Source organism: Nematostella vectensis, chromosome 3 (genome assembly GCF_932526225.1).
Source record: "Nematostella vectensis chromosome 3, jaNemVect1.1, whole genome shotgun sequence".
Classification (NCBI taxonomy): domain Eukaryota; kingdom Metazoa; phylum Cnidaria; class Anthozoa; order Actiniaria; family Edwardsiidae; genus Nematostella; species Nematostella vectensis.
This window is the reverse complement of record NC_064036.1, coordinates 7,868,888-7,883,202: the sequence shown is the minus strand read 5'-3', so window position 1 is coordinate 7,883,202 and position 14,315 is coordinate 7,868,888. Positions and strand designations below refer to the sequence as shown.

The following is a 14,315-nucleotide window of genomic DNA, read 5'->3' as shown; positions in this document are numbered from 1 at the left end:
TTTAGGCTAGTATGTAACTTATAAATACAAGCACTAACGTATAACGCTATCATTCGCTTAGATAAAGACGCAAGACAGCGCAACAAATAACAAAGAGAAAAAATGAGCGAGTGAATGAGTTGAGGATTAAGTGAGTAAATAAATACATAACTTATTAAAAACGATTCTTAAAGAGTAAAATCATGGCTAATATGAGGTTATAAGCATTTCTGAATATGAAAAATATGTCACGAGATTTTGTTCGTAAAAACTGTTTTGTTTTCACCCACATTTGGCGCAACGTCATCCATTGTAGGTGTCCAGCAACCCGCAACTTGGGGGGCCGTGGGGCGTTAAAATGCACAGGGGGGTTTCCACGCCCCTAAATCGCTACTCAATAATTTTATCAGGGCATCTAGCTTCCACCTAATAAGTACTATAGTGTTTCAGTTAAAACTCCACCCTTTATACTCGTTTTCCGTTACACGTGCACCCTCTGCCTTTCGTACACGAGTCTCGACTGTGTTTTTTTTGAAGGACATAAATCATGACTTTGTATTTTTCCAATTCTGCATCTGTCACAGCATAAGTGCCCCTTCTTAGCAAATGTCACCAGAAAACACCGCTGAATACAAAGCAAGGAATTTAATAGTTCGAATGGTGTTTTTTTACGTTGCGCTGTTATTGATTTAGTGCTTATCACTTAAACATGATCTTATGTGCGCATCTTACTGCGAAACGGCTTCCATCACCAAAAACCCTTCGCGACCCGGAAACGAAAAACACAAGGTGTACGTGTGACTGAAAATGAGTGTAATATCACGCATTCTCTATCAAAGACCCCTATAATGAGTCAGTAGGAAAATGTCTGATTGCATTTATTGTATGAGAAAAGGTCAATTAAAGAGACAATAGAAAGATGCGGTCCAGGGAATTAAATTGAGAGAAATTGTGTAGCTTTACCAATCTTTGAACAAAATAACTTTGTAGCTTCAGCTCGCAAAAATAGCACCGATATTGCTACAGCAGCCTACAGTAGAAAAATATTAGCCACGTTCCCAGGCTTCTCCTTTGTCAGCTCTTTTTCCAAGCCTCATGATGCAGCACTGTCTTATTTGTACTCTCCAGAGTGCGTCACGTTTGCGTAGAGCGACCACTAAACTGCACTGTGTCTCTAGTCTGCGTAGCAAGCGCAAAGGGCTTGGTTTGGAAAATGACGGATAGAGGGATGAAGCGAATGGATAGGGAAAGGGAGCGCAAGCTCTACCTAATCCCCCTCTCTCCCCAGCGCGCGCGCCAAGTCTTCTCTCTTCTTTCCCGGCAACCCTTTCGGCTTGCTACGCATGTGATTTTGTCTCTGGAGAGCCGCGACACATTGGTTGCCGTTTTACGGATTTGCTCAGTCCATCTAGACTTTTATTATTGCACATGTGTTTGGAGCTCGATGGCAGGAGTGCCAGGAAGTTTGATGGCGGACCCGTCATCCAAGCTTGCTTACAATCTTAAAATATGTCTTCGGAAACAAAACGATGCAATTTTACGCGGCCTTTTTCCATTCATCCAAAAGCTGAATTTTGGGTCATATGGACTTGCCAGAAATGGTCAGTTCTCGAGCTCGTGCGAATATGTCGCGACCAAAGATGGTCAGTTCCCGATCTCGTGCGAACATGTCGCGACCAAAGATGGTCAGTTCTCGATCTCGTGCGAACATGTCGCGACCAAAGATGGTCAGTTCTCGATCTCGTGCGAATATGTCGCGACCAAAGATGGTCAGTTCTCGATCTCGTGCGAATATGTCGCGACCAAAGATGGTCAGTTCTCGATCTCGTGTGCGAACATGTCGCGACCAAAGTTGGTCAGTTCTCTATCTCGTGTGCGAACATGTTGCGACCAAAGATGGTCAGTTCTCCATCTCGTGCGAACATGTCGCGACCAAAGATGGTCAGTTCTCTATCTCGTGTGCGAACATGTTGCGACCAAAGATGGTCAGTTCTCGATCTAGTGCGAACATATTGCGACCAAAGATGGTCAGTTCCGATCGATCTCGTGCGAACATGTCGCGACCAAAGATGGGTCAGTTCTCGATCTCGTGCGAACATGTCGCGACCAAAGATGGTCAGTTCTCGGTCTCGTGCGAACATGTCGCGACCAAAGATGGTCAGTTCTCGATCTCGTGTGCGAACATGTCGCGACCAAAGATGGTCAGTTCTCTATCTCGTGTGCGAACATGTCGCGACCAAAGATGGTCAGTTCCCGATCTCGTGCGAACATGTCGCGACCAAAGATGGTCAGTTCCCGATCTCGTGCGAACATGTCGCGACCAAAGATGGGTCAGTTCTCGATCTCGTGTGCGAACATGTCGCGACCAAAGATGGTCAGTTCTCTATCTCGTGTGCGAACATGTCGCGACCAAAGATGGGTCAGTTATCGATCTCGTGTCCGAACATGTCGCAACCAAAGATGGTCAGTTCTCGATCTCGTGTGCGAACATTTTGCGACCAAAGATGGTCAGTTCTCGATCTCGTGCGAATATGTTGCGACCAAAGATGGTCAGTTCTCGATCTCGTGCGAATATGTCGCGACCAAAGATGGTCAGTTCTCGGTCTCGTGTGCGAACATGTTGCGACCAAAGATGGTCAGTTCTCGGTCTCGTGTGCAAACATTTTGCGACCAAAGATGGTCAGTTCTCGATCTCGTGCGAATATGTCGCGACCAAAGATGGTCAGTTCTCGATCTCGTGTGCGAACATGTCGCGACCAAAGATGGTTAGTTCTCGATCTCGTGTGCGAGACGTCGTGCCACGCGCGGTGGCTGAATGCTAAATGGTGCGCACAACCAATAGGAGTGCGTGGTGTTCCGTGAATTGTTTTCCACGCCTTTCGCATTCCATAGGTAGGACCCCTCATAATCTAAGCTTGCCTTATCTTCTCACTGCTGAGCACTGGTAAGGATGCGTGGTTCTACCACAAATATTCACATTAGCATCCCCATCAAGTGAGCGCCCGCTCTAGAATTAGCGCCCCCCTTCCCTTTTATTATTTTTTTCAAAACACCCTTTGACGATAAAACTGAGAAACGGTATCCAATTAGAATACTGTGTTGGTCGCATCTCCCTTGGGTTTTTTATTCTTCAGACCATTTTTGTACTCCCTGCGCCATCTCAGGGCGCCATGGATTGCCACAGGCAACCCACAAGCCATCAAGAACTTCCTTGATCGAGGGTTTGATTTATTGACAAAATTGAATGTTATCTATTATCGCTTTGGGCTCTGAATCGAATCTCCTTTTTGTAATTACTCGCCAAATGCAACATATACCCTCCTCGGGCACAATGGTGTTATTTTATCGTGATTTGTCGTCATTTCCTGTCTGTTGTTCTGTGGCATAACACCGCTGCGCAAGCGATTAGCTTATTGTGTTTCTTTTACGGGGCGTATTTCCGGAAATGCGTATTGTTACTATGACAACGCTCTTTTCTTTCTATAGGCCGAGAAAAAAAATTATTTTCTATAAACAAAAATAATCGAGTATAAATGGATGCTTGTGTACTGATTTTGAATGTCATATATTTTACCAGCAAGTTTTCTAGGTGTACAATAATCTCGTGTTATTTTGCTAACTTTTGTGCATTCCGTGTGTATAATGAGAACAAAACCTGGAAATTCAGGCGAAACCTTGGAAGATAAACATAGCAGCTATGCGTGAGTGTTCTCGTAAATGGACAGTCCATAATATGAATATTTGAGGTCAGTTATGACAAGACCGGAAGCTCGCCTTTGACTATCCTGACTTTACCTCATAATCATTTCGGCGTTTTTAGAGCTTCTATATTGGCTGGAACTACTATTGACCGTTTAGAATGTAAAAACCCTCTAAATTTAAAGAAACTAGTTGATTCGGTTTCGAATAATATAGCGAGGGTCACCGATAAACTGGGGTTAGTTTGAACGAAACGCGAGACTCATCTTATAAAGTAGTTTTGTTTCGCCAATGGCATAATGCAGTGCGCTGATTGGTTGATCCCTGACACGTGATCAGGTATTGATTGACGCTCATATCTTGAAAGTGCTCTAGTCTTAGGTTCAGATGTTGGTGTGGTAGAATTTTGGTCGGAGATGGACGAAACGAAGGTTATATATCACATTGACGACGAAGATACACCATATTTAGTTAAACTAGGAAAAACTCCAGATATTGTTACGCTTGGGGATTTCAAAAATGTACTCAATCGACCAAATTACAAGTTCTTCTTCAAGAGTATGGACGACGATTTCGGGTAAGCGAATGCTTCGAGAACCGTAAACTTTCTATGGAATGTTTACGTTGATCGCTCGTTGGAAGGGCAATTCGAGAGTGTATAAGACCAATTTTGCCTTCCCAAACCTCAGTATTATAGTGAATGTACCACTGAATGTTCTATCAGAGATTTGGTGGTTGTTTTAGTCCTGGAATCAGTGATCGAAGTGACCGAATGTCATGGCTTGGTCTCTTGGCTTCACGGAGTTGGTCTTATACTAGCGATTATGACGCTTTCTTTGTGCTCTGTGTATTAATAGGAGCTTGCTTGTTTTATCAATTTGTCTAATTTTGCTAGGCTGGTAGGCATAGAGTGAGATCTTTGCTCTCTTGTGCTATGGCAAAACACTGACATAGCGGTGTTATCATGAAACTGTAAGAGATATCCTTCTTGCTAAATTCGCCGTTCTTTGCAGTGTTGTCAAAGAAGAGATAAGCGACGATGAAACACATTTGCCCTGTTTTAATGGCCGAGTCGTTGCTTGGGTAAGTAGATTAGCTTCAGTTCTCTGATCTGCTGTGTTCATGGTTTGTAGTGAATGATTTCCCTGGGGCCAGCTTCAACTAAGAGAAACTGACTGGCTCGGCGGGCTACAATAATAATACTAAACTCAATCACTTTGTCCTCCGATGTGTGGCATAATCGCGCCAAAAAAATCCTATTTAATTCACCCAAATCCTGTACTACTGCAAACTGATTGAATTCTAGCCGTCCTTATTATGGGATCAAGAAGTTTCAAACGTATATCTAGCAAGCTGGTGTTTAAGCTCCCTATGGTCTCTATTCACTGCCGCACCATTATTCAACTCTATTCTAGACCAAAACATCAATATCGAAAAATAAACATAAAATACCGTTGTTTGCCCATGATTGTACACGGTTTGGTCAACTTCTAGAGTTGTTTATGGACTTTGCCCATATAGACGGCCGTCCTGTATTGCTTGGATCGATGATCTAATCGTTTCTGTACACTGGATGTCGACCCTCTAAAAGCTTGATAATAAACCTTTCAGAATTTCTACATGGGTTTATAATTTGCCTTTACACGAGGCTTAGCGCTTTCCTGCAGGGTGATGGAAGCTAATACTATGTGAATGTTTTGGTTTCTCGGGGAAGCTTGGATCATCTAGGATTTATTTACCAGCTGAGGGAACGCCATCGAAGAAATTATGCAGGTGTTCTTTACAGGACTTTGGTTTGAAATCTTATCAGCCGTGCATGCGAGAACTCAAGTGTTTGCATCTAGGTGCATTCCACATACAAATCCCTTTGTCTGATTTTCGACAGTCGAACGGATTAAATGTTTATTTTCTGGCGATCGAGAGATATGTCGTCGGTAGCTGATATGAGACTTTGTTGTTGTCTGAGTTCGCACAAATTTGTAAATCCATTTTCTGATAAATAAGTTTGTGCACAATTTTTAACATCCCGTTAAAGCATCTCTCGTTCTTTGTAAGAAGACGATTTTACAAAAGCTAATTTATGATAATTGTTTTAATTTTAGTATTTGCAGCATTTTTTGGTTTCCTTCCTGGCAGTTAGCGATTAATATTCAATTCAGTTATCTGGCCCTCAGCTGTACAGGCATGCATGGTCATTAGAAAAAAAAGCATTCTCTTCTGTTTTGAACACAATAGCTCTTTCCTCCAATTAGTTGTTCTCAATAAACTCAATTTGAATATCAATGTATTAGTTTTCCCAAGGGATACTAGAATACACCTGGAATTAGTAACTAGACTGATATTCATTACCAGAATATGTGGCAGTTTTAGTGTTTTTGTTTGAATATGACATGGATTATCCTATTGATGTGAACTGTCAAATTACCTTATAGATTGGCCTTTAGTTTGATGGCTTTCCTTCCCTTTGTCAGCCCAAGATAATATGAAATGCCAGATAACTCTCACGGCTCTAGAATATTTGTCTGTCTTGACCATAACTGTTTTGCATGTAGATACATCTTACATCTGTTTTATTTTGTTAAAAAATAATTAAAGTTAATTCTTCTAATGCTTCTAAAGAGGCTAGAAGGAAGTGGCAAGAGGTTTTAATATCCAAACCGTCCTTTCAGTAAAGATGAATTTAAATCCTCTAAACATTACTCAGATGGTCTAATGACACACTAGAATTCCACTACCCTTTCTCCAAGAACAATATAAATTAAACTTTTAGATTGTCTGATAATTATAGAGTGATATCAAAATCTTCTAGCTGAAAACAACTCAAGAGCTAAAACCTTCTGGTTATAGTAAAAACTTCTTAATTTTATCAAATACAGTAGGACCCTATTACTTGGGTTCAGCTGTATTTCCTAGGGTTAAAACTGTCTGAAACTTTTCTAGATCATTAGGCTGATATCCCTAATTGGTAGAACAGAGTATCTGTCATGCTGAAAGAGTTATTTTCCTGTGATTTGTAAAATTATCTGTCAGTATGGGTTTTATTGTTAACTGCCTAAGGGCCTTACTTTATTCGTGAGAAAAAATACTGTTTCAATATGCCCAATGCCCACACACTGGCTCCCACTCTTGAAATCTACTGATTTTATTTTAGCGGGAGAGGAGAGGTGGTTGTAACAATTGACACACACTACGCCTCAATACACTATTTCTGATTCCTCTGGCTTTAACTAGATGGTCTTCATGGCAGCATAACTTTGGTAGTATCATATTTGATTTGTAATAACAATGATTGTTTTTGTAGCTCGTGACATCAGACACTAGTAGTGTCTCGGGTGGTGGCGATTTGGCTTCAGACCAGCAATCAATCATATCCGCTAGTCCATCAGACTTACATGTTCCAGTGCAGAGGACAGGAGGCATAGGAGACTCTCGTCCACCATCCTTTCAGTAAGTAGTTATTCATAAAACCTCAAAAAGGAGTTATCACAAAAAAATGAGCTTTTTTTTATACTCTGACGAAGGATTAATGCATGGAATATCAATGAAAACTACTCTGTTTTCATAGAGGCTTAAGACTTGCACTTCAACCTTGTTGATTTATTTTCCTTTTACCAGTGCAAGCGACATTCTTTGATTCTTTTGATTCTTGAATTTATTGTAGTCAAATATGTAAAAGAGAATTATTTAAAAAATGCTTGATACCAAAAAGAACCAAAAAGAATCACGTATGGGTTCTCATACTTGCTATACCATACATAGTAAGGATATCTAGACGTCAAGAGTCTTTCATTAGTTGGATAAACCAAGTCATCTTGAATAAGAAGCCATGTAAAGAACTCAAGGACCACTTAAGTAACATTAGCACAAGGGTATTTCAGGAAGTCAGCCATTGTTATCAACTATATTTTTGACAGCACGTTAGTGGTTTGACAGGCGGATCTCCCTGTCAGTCTGTCAGTCATTATGTACAGGTGTTGTGCTAGTCAGTACACTGGTAAGACCTTTTTATTTTAATCACCATTTCTTTTAATATTGTTGTTAAGTGTAAATATGAAGAGGAATTGGAGGATTAGATGTGGTACACTTATGTTTTTCAGTTTGAGAATTCCACTCGGTTTGGCAGGTTTTTAGTTTTAAAATATAAATAACTTTTTTATTCCTAGATTTTTGTAGAATCTTTTCTTGCTGTTTTAATCAAAGCAAGAGTCTGTTTGTATTAAGAGACTAGGTGTTATTTCTTGTTATTTGTTACTTTTGACAGCTGTCCTGCTTTGTTCTTTTAATATAGTGCTCCCAGTTTTTATTATGCGCAGAAGAGTTTACAATATTATGATATCAAAAGCCCAATGTATTGTTAATGACAACTCAATTTCTCATAATATTGAAACATTTCTATTACTTTTGACATCATGATTTCTAATTATTATTTAGAAAATTGAATAGTTTTTTGTTGTCTGTGTGTAGAGCCTAAATGAGATGATTTACACACTATTTTCAAGCTATGATACTGTAAATTATCGTGCTTTTCAAACAATTATCTCCCTTCCAAAGTGTTTCAATTAAAAAAATGGCAATACTTTGCAAATTGATATTTTTGGTCACGTTTGTCACATCTTTCTTGATTTTCAGTCATGGTGGACACTCCACTGCCGGGGATTTTGACTCAGAAGTTGACTCGACAATCAGTTCTCGCCGTGGTGGATCCTCTCGGAGGAAAGAAAGACATAGTAGCAGAGGAAGTGAAGGTATGAACATACAATAATAACATAATATTTAAAGATATCATTTGTGTAGAAAAATCTACAGACTATTTTGGTGTGTAACTTTAAAAAAACTATTTCCATGGATCAAAATATAGCTGTTATGTAAAGAAGCACTACAGATGCATCCCTGATGCTTGCCTTTGATTGTCGTCTGACTTATCCGTGTTTTAGCCTATGATAGAAAATCAAAAGTTGCTTGTTCGTAATAGCTGATCTCTCTATCTCTTCATCTACAGTTGGTCATAGAAGCCACCGTTCTGGAGTCAGACAGGGAGAAAGGTTTGACACAACCTCGACAATGAGTAGTGACATCGAGACAACAAGTTACATGGACTCTTCAGATGACCAAAGCAGGTATTTTACCATTTGAGCATACTTTTTTTTATATACTTATAAAAATTATAATATTTATTGCATTGCCTGTATGCTTGATTTGATTTTATCCTCACCTTCATGACACCTTAAAGAATTTACTGCTTTAAACATCTTATCCAAAAACTCTGCATGAATGGACAGCTAAAACGATTCAAGTCTGATATCTGAAATACTGCCGAGCTTCTCTTGATTATAATAATGATGATATTTGATGTGAAACTTTGTTGAGGGAGACCTTATTCAATAAGGTTTTTTTTACAGTGTTTCTAGGTTTTCGAGTACAACAGAAGGATCACATTTACTTAGTGGCCGTCACAGAAGAAGAAGGCGACGACCAAGAATGCCTCGTGTCCAAAGGGTAAGTATTACCACTTATGGTAATAGTTAACTCCTATTTTATATAACATTAGCACCCTTGTCCAGGCAATTAAGAGCGCATGATATGAAAAAATCAAAATGTTTAATTGCCACTTGTACGTCAATCCAGTAGTTAGAAACATGAATAATGCATTAAAAACAAGTATTAAACAAAAGACATAAAGTGTATCAATCAATGCAAAATTCTGTTTTATATTCTGTTCATGCATGTTGGATCTGTGGCTCTATGTAATTCTCTTTTTGTGTATGTTACAGTGCTCTTCATTTAGTACAATTACAGAATCAACAATGTCTCTAAATATCATCACAATAACTCTAAATATGGGTAAGTAATAAGGGATATATGGTTGTTAATACAATACAATTCATTTCAAGTTATGTAGGCTCTGGAATTCTGCATGCACCAAGGGTAATACATGATTGTGAGATTTTCTCCCCTAATCTTTGCAGATAAAGTAAATTTTCTTGGAATCAGCATCGTGGGTCAGAGCAACAAGAAGGGAGATGGTGGTATATATGTCGGTTCAGTCATGAAAGGGTAAGAGCTTTTCCTTCTAATGACACTTCAAAGTTGGGTCCAATAGCATTCATGGTCAACTGGGCAATATTTCTTATGCTTCTACTGTGGTTCAATTGCGCTTTATTGACATTTGAATGGTCATTGCAGTGGTGCTGTGGATTTGGATGGGAGAGTAGAACCAGGAGATATGCTATTACAGGTACAGTTACAACATTGGCAAAGTTTGTCTCTGATAAGTTTGTTTGTCAGCTTTTTTGACTAAAATGTGATTTGGTATCTGTAGGTCAATGATGTCAATTTTGAAAATATGAGCAATGATGACGCTGTCAGAGTTCTAAGGGAAATGGTTCACAAACCAGGGTAAGCTCATGCCTGATTGACTTCATGTATGGGAAATTGCCTAAGAAACTTGCATACAAGCTGTTTGTTGTTAGACAGTGAGAGTAACTCCTCCTTATTTTGCTTAGGCCGATCACATTAACAGTTGCTAAATGCTGGGACCCAACTCCCAAAGGATACTTCACACTCCCACACAGTAAGTGCTTGTCTGTCCTACTGTCTAACTTTAAGTGTCTGTATGTATGTCCTACTGTTACTTACAGTAAGTGCCTGTATGTCCTTTTGTCTAACTTACAGTGTCTGTCTGTTTTCTGTCTTCTGTTGTAACTTCTCAATATGTTCAGGTGTGATATAAGTTTCCTTGTCCTAGTTAATTAATTTTTTTTGCATTTTAGGTGACCCTGTTCGGCCAATAGATACGTCAGCATGGGTTCAACACACAACTGCCATGAATCGTAAGTGAAGTACTCTATTTTCCCCCTTGCCTTATTCAGCTTGCCAAAAGAACAATCCTCGCTGCAGTTCAGTTTTTTTGGTTAGGCTTAGAAATTCTCTCACCAAAACATGTTCTCCTTGCAATTCAAATGTATCCCTTTCCCTTATCCAATATTGAATTCCACTGTTGATAATTGCTGTTGTATTTTACAGAATTTGCAGCTCAGCAAGGTCAATTTGTGCCACCGGCCAAACCAGGAAACAGCCAGTCACTCAGTACCATGACATCAACAAGTAGCTCAATGACAAGCTCCCTCCCGGAGTCAGACAGTGAGTCTCTGCCGTCTTTTGATTTTATTGTAAAATGCATCATTTGGCAGAGACTTGTTATCAGATCAGCTATATTATACTAGAGAGCCTCCATCCCCTCTGTCTGAATACAGACTTACAGTCAGCATAATTCTTCAACATTAAGTCCTGTGTATGTAGCCGTAAATGCAAGCCCCCCCTTATAGTAGCATTTAGAACAAAATCAGCAATAAATTGTGGTCAAGTAAGATTACATAGGATACTGTAACTCCTTGTTATATACTCTATCATTTCTTTCATCAAGTTATTAGTTTAGGGATAGTATTTTTGTTTACTCTTTGGATTACTGTAAGTCGTCCTTACAACCTCTACTCATGTCTATCATGATATCAGTTGTGGCATAGTATATGTGTGTACTTGTTGGAGATTACTGTAACTCTGTGTATCTTGTCAGCAGGGTACACTGAGATTCCAGAGGGAGAAGCGCTCACCATCAACACTGACATGTCGACAGTCGTCAAAGCCATGGCGGCGCCAGACTCCGGGCTAGACATCCGAGACAGGATGTGGCTGAAGATCACAATCCCTAATGCTTTTATTGGTAAGAGCTTTGCAATAGCTCTTCGGCCCGGACACAAGGAATTTCAGTCAAATTGTTATATTGACTTATGAGCCTTTAGTACATGTGGGAGACTTAAATTCAAAGGAAATGACCACAAAATGTCAATAAACATAGTTTTCGATAAAATATTGCATAATATTTTAACAAGGCATTGACAGCTTAAAGTTCAACTGTTTGTAGAGAATTAAAAGCCTACAATAAACACTGACTCCAGACATGCGCAGTACCATGACACTGCCCCTTTAGAATAGCAAAGTGCAATAGTGATGTGAGATGATGCAATCATCAGTCATATCCCAGTCGTCTTCAGGACCACTGTACAGAGAAACGATTTTAAACCAATTTGTCTGTTTTCTTTCCCTGCTAGCTTTGGCCTCTTTTCTCTGTATTTCGCTGGGCTCATCGAACTGTTTTCTTAGCATTTCTGAAATACTTTATCACTTCACCGTTATTTGGCTTTAAGCACATCAATGTTGTATCCCGATACTTGCGTTAATAGTTCGCTTCAATTTCATTTGTATTGGACAGGCTCTGATGTAGTCGACTGGTTATACACTCATGTCGAGGGGTTTATGGACAGAAGAGAGGCTAGAAAATACGCCTGTAATTTGCTAAAGGTGAGTTTTTTTATTGACGAAAGATGCAATGCTCTTATGTTGCCTTGGATAAAATATTGCAAGGGTTTGAGTTTCTATAGAAGATATTTAGGTTTTTTCAATAACTTTTCTCTACGAGCATATTCTTTTATGTTATTTATTTGCTCTTTTTTATTTCCAGGCTGGATACATTCGTCATACCGTCAATAAAATCACATTCTCTGAGCAGTGCTACTATGTGTTCGGTGATTTATGTGGAAGTAAGTGCTTGTTTTCTTGAATGACTTAAAAACCCGACATGAACCTACATACCGTATTCCTTTTTTTATCGCATTTCATCACATCAGATAGATTTTCCACGAATGCCAGGTAAAGTTAACCCTTCTGACTGTGTCTGTCTCTCTAGATCTTGCAGCTTTGTCTTTAAACGAGAACGAGGGGGACCAGGACACCCTTGGTCCCCTCCCCCCGCAGCAGCAAGCAATCCCGTGGATGACGGGGGGGCCACCGGCGTACGGCTACCACCAGATGCCTTCCTACCCTCCCTCCATGGCACCCTCTGATGCCAAGACGCCCGGCTACGCACAGTCCTTCTACAGCGGCACAAGCCAACACAGTGGGAGCCAAAGCCCACAGAGCGCTAGCGGTAGCTCGAGGAAGGGCAGCGAGCGGGACAGGGGCGCTGGGGATGATCACAAGAGTAGTGGTGGCAGCAGCAGTGAACGCAGTGGTAGCAGCAGGGGCAAGGATGCTGGCAATCAAAGTGTGCGCAGTGAGGTGTCTGCGCAACCTATCCGACCAAGACCACTGGACCAAGTCCCAGACAGCATCGCCAGCAGTCGAAACAGCTTCCGTATGGCTATGACGAATCCGTGTGAATACTTCGTGGATGTGATGTGAAAGTGCCCTCGAATATTTGAATGAGTGAAAACGCTGCTATGGTGATCGCGCCAGCTGCTGATTCGCCTACTGGTCCACAACAAGCCAGCTGCACTTTATATGTGCAGAAGGACGCGCCTAAGGTGCGAGGCCTAGCAAAGCTATGCAAAGCTAGTGTCTACCTAAAAGGCTGTAGTCCCAGGCCCAGGCGGTGTGATGCGCCGAAGATGAAGAGGCCACCTTCATGCTAGCAGAGTTATGATCATGGACGTGGTTAGAATAATTATTATGAATGACTCAACCGAGATTAGAAATTTCTTTTTAATAATTCCCAGAGGAATTTTAGAGTTATGTTTTACATGCAACCCATAGACCTAAAAGAAAGAATTTGTATGGGACTGGTGTATGAAAGTTGCGACGGAATAGATTCACTTGAGATGTGAATCTAATCCTAGAAATAAACTAGGCTCCTGTGCTGCTGTTTGCACTGTCACGAAAATCTCAAGCTCTCTCACGGAGGGAGCTAGAGACCAGCGTGACAGGGGCACGAAAGCTGTGAAGGGGTCTTGTTATAAACTTGCTGATAGAGAACTGTACATATTGTGTAAAGTTATCGATTTGAGCTCACTGGAATAATGAATGTAGCATTATTATAAACCATAACCACAAACCCCCTTCACCCCTAGTTTCCGCGGTAAAGTAAGAAACAACCCTTTAGTCACGCTGAACAAAATGTCAATAGTTGCCGTAAAACAAACAAGAAAGCTCGAAATGCAATGTGCAAAGGGAAAAGGCAAATGCTGATAAATCAAAGCAAAATACAGGCGACTATGTTACGTCTCCTTAAAAACAATCCCTTTAGATATAGAAGCCATACTCAACCTTCAAAAACTAACTTTAATAGTGTATAGCCATATGTCAAAATACTAAGTACTAGAAGGACACAATTCTCACAGTCGTACAACTGCGAACACTGTGTCCACACTTTCTACACAAATTACAAGGAAGGTCAAGGGTGGCGCTAGATATTATGTATAGATAATAATACCATCTTGTAAATGTAAAGCTATACCACTTAAATGAAAAAACATTTTCAAAAGACGTATATTAGTATGGAATGTTTGAAGGGAGCTGCTTGTGGTATGTGACTTGCAATAAATCAGTGCCCGAAGAACGAGTTGTTGGCGTCCTCTGACTTTATATGATAAAACTTGTATAGCCCCTCCCTCCATGGTCCGCTAGACTTTGGAAGTGTCCACACGCTCGCTGTGTCGTCAATGTCGGTTGTCAATAAGGGTAGTGCAATCTTAGATAGCTATGAAACAAACTTCTGTGACTGAGGGGATGGAGTTGGGGATCGTAGGACTGGGGGTGAATGCCCCTGCATGACCTAACGCTTGCCATCGTAAAAAAAAAAAAAA

The 14,315-nt window shown here is 40.4% G+C and overlaps 1 protein-coding gene across 2 annotated transcripts; it reads left to right on the top strand.

Moving 5' to 3' along the window:
• Window positions 1-3,808: 3,808 nt before the first annotated feature.
• On the top strand, window positions 3,809-14,068 carry LOC5511278 (segment polarity protein dishevelled homolog DVL-3). 2 transcript variants are annotated; one of them, XM_032380552.2, is made up of 17 exons: window positions 3,809-4,255; window positions 4,692-4,761; window positions 6,980-7,125; window positions 8,308-8,423; window positions 8,678-8,795; window positions 9,078-9,174; window positions 9,450-9,519; window positions 9,645-9,732; window positions 9,862-9,913; window positions 9,998-10,074; window positions 10,182-10,249; window positions 10,449-10,508; window positions 10,702-10,818; window positions 11,252-11,398; window positions 11,948-12,036; window positions 12,197-12,275; window positions 12,422-14,068. In XM_032380552.2, the coding sequence occupies exons 1-17, from the start codon at window positions 4,095-4,097 to the stop codon at window positions 12,913-12,915; spliced, it is 2,049 nt and encodes a 682-aa protein (XP_032236443.1). In that variant the 5' UTR covers window positions 3,809-4,094; the 3' UTR covers window positions 12,916-14,068. The 2 variants fall into 2 exon arrangements, with proteins under 2 accessions (XP_032236443.1, XP_032236444.1); XM_032380553.2 differs by having other exon boundaries at window positions 3,814-4,255; window positions 11,255-11,398.
• The last annotated feature ends 247 nt before the right edge of the window (window positions 14,069-14,315 follow it).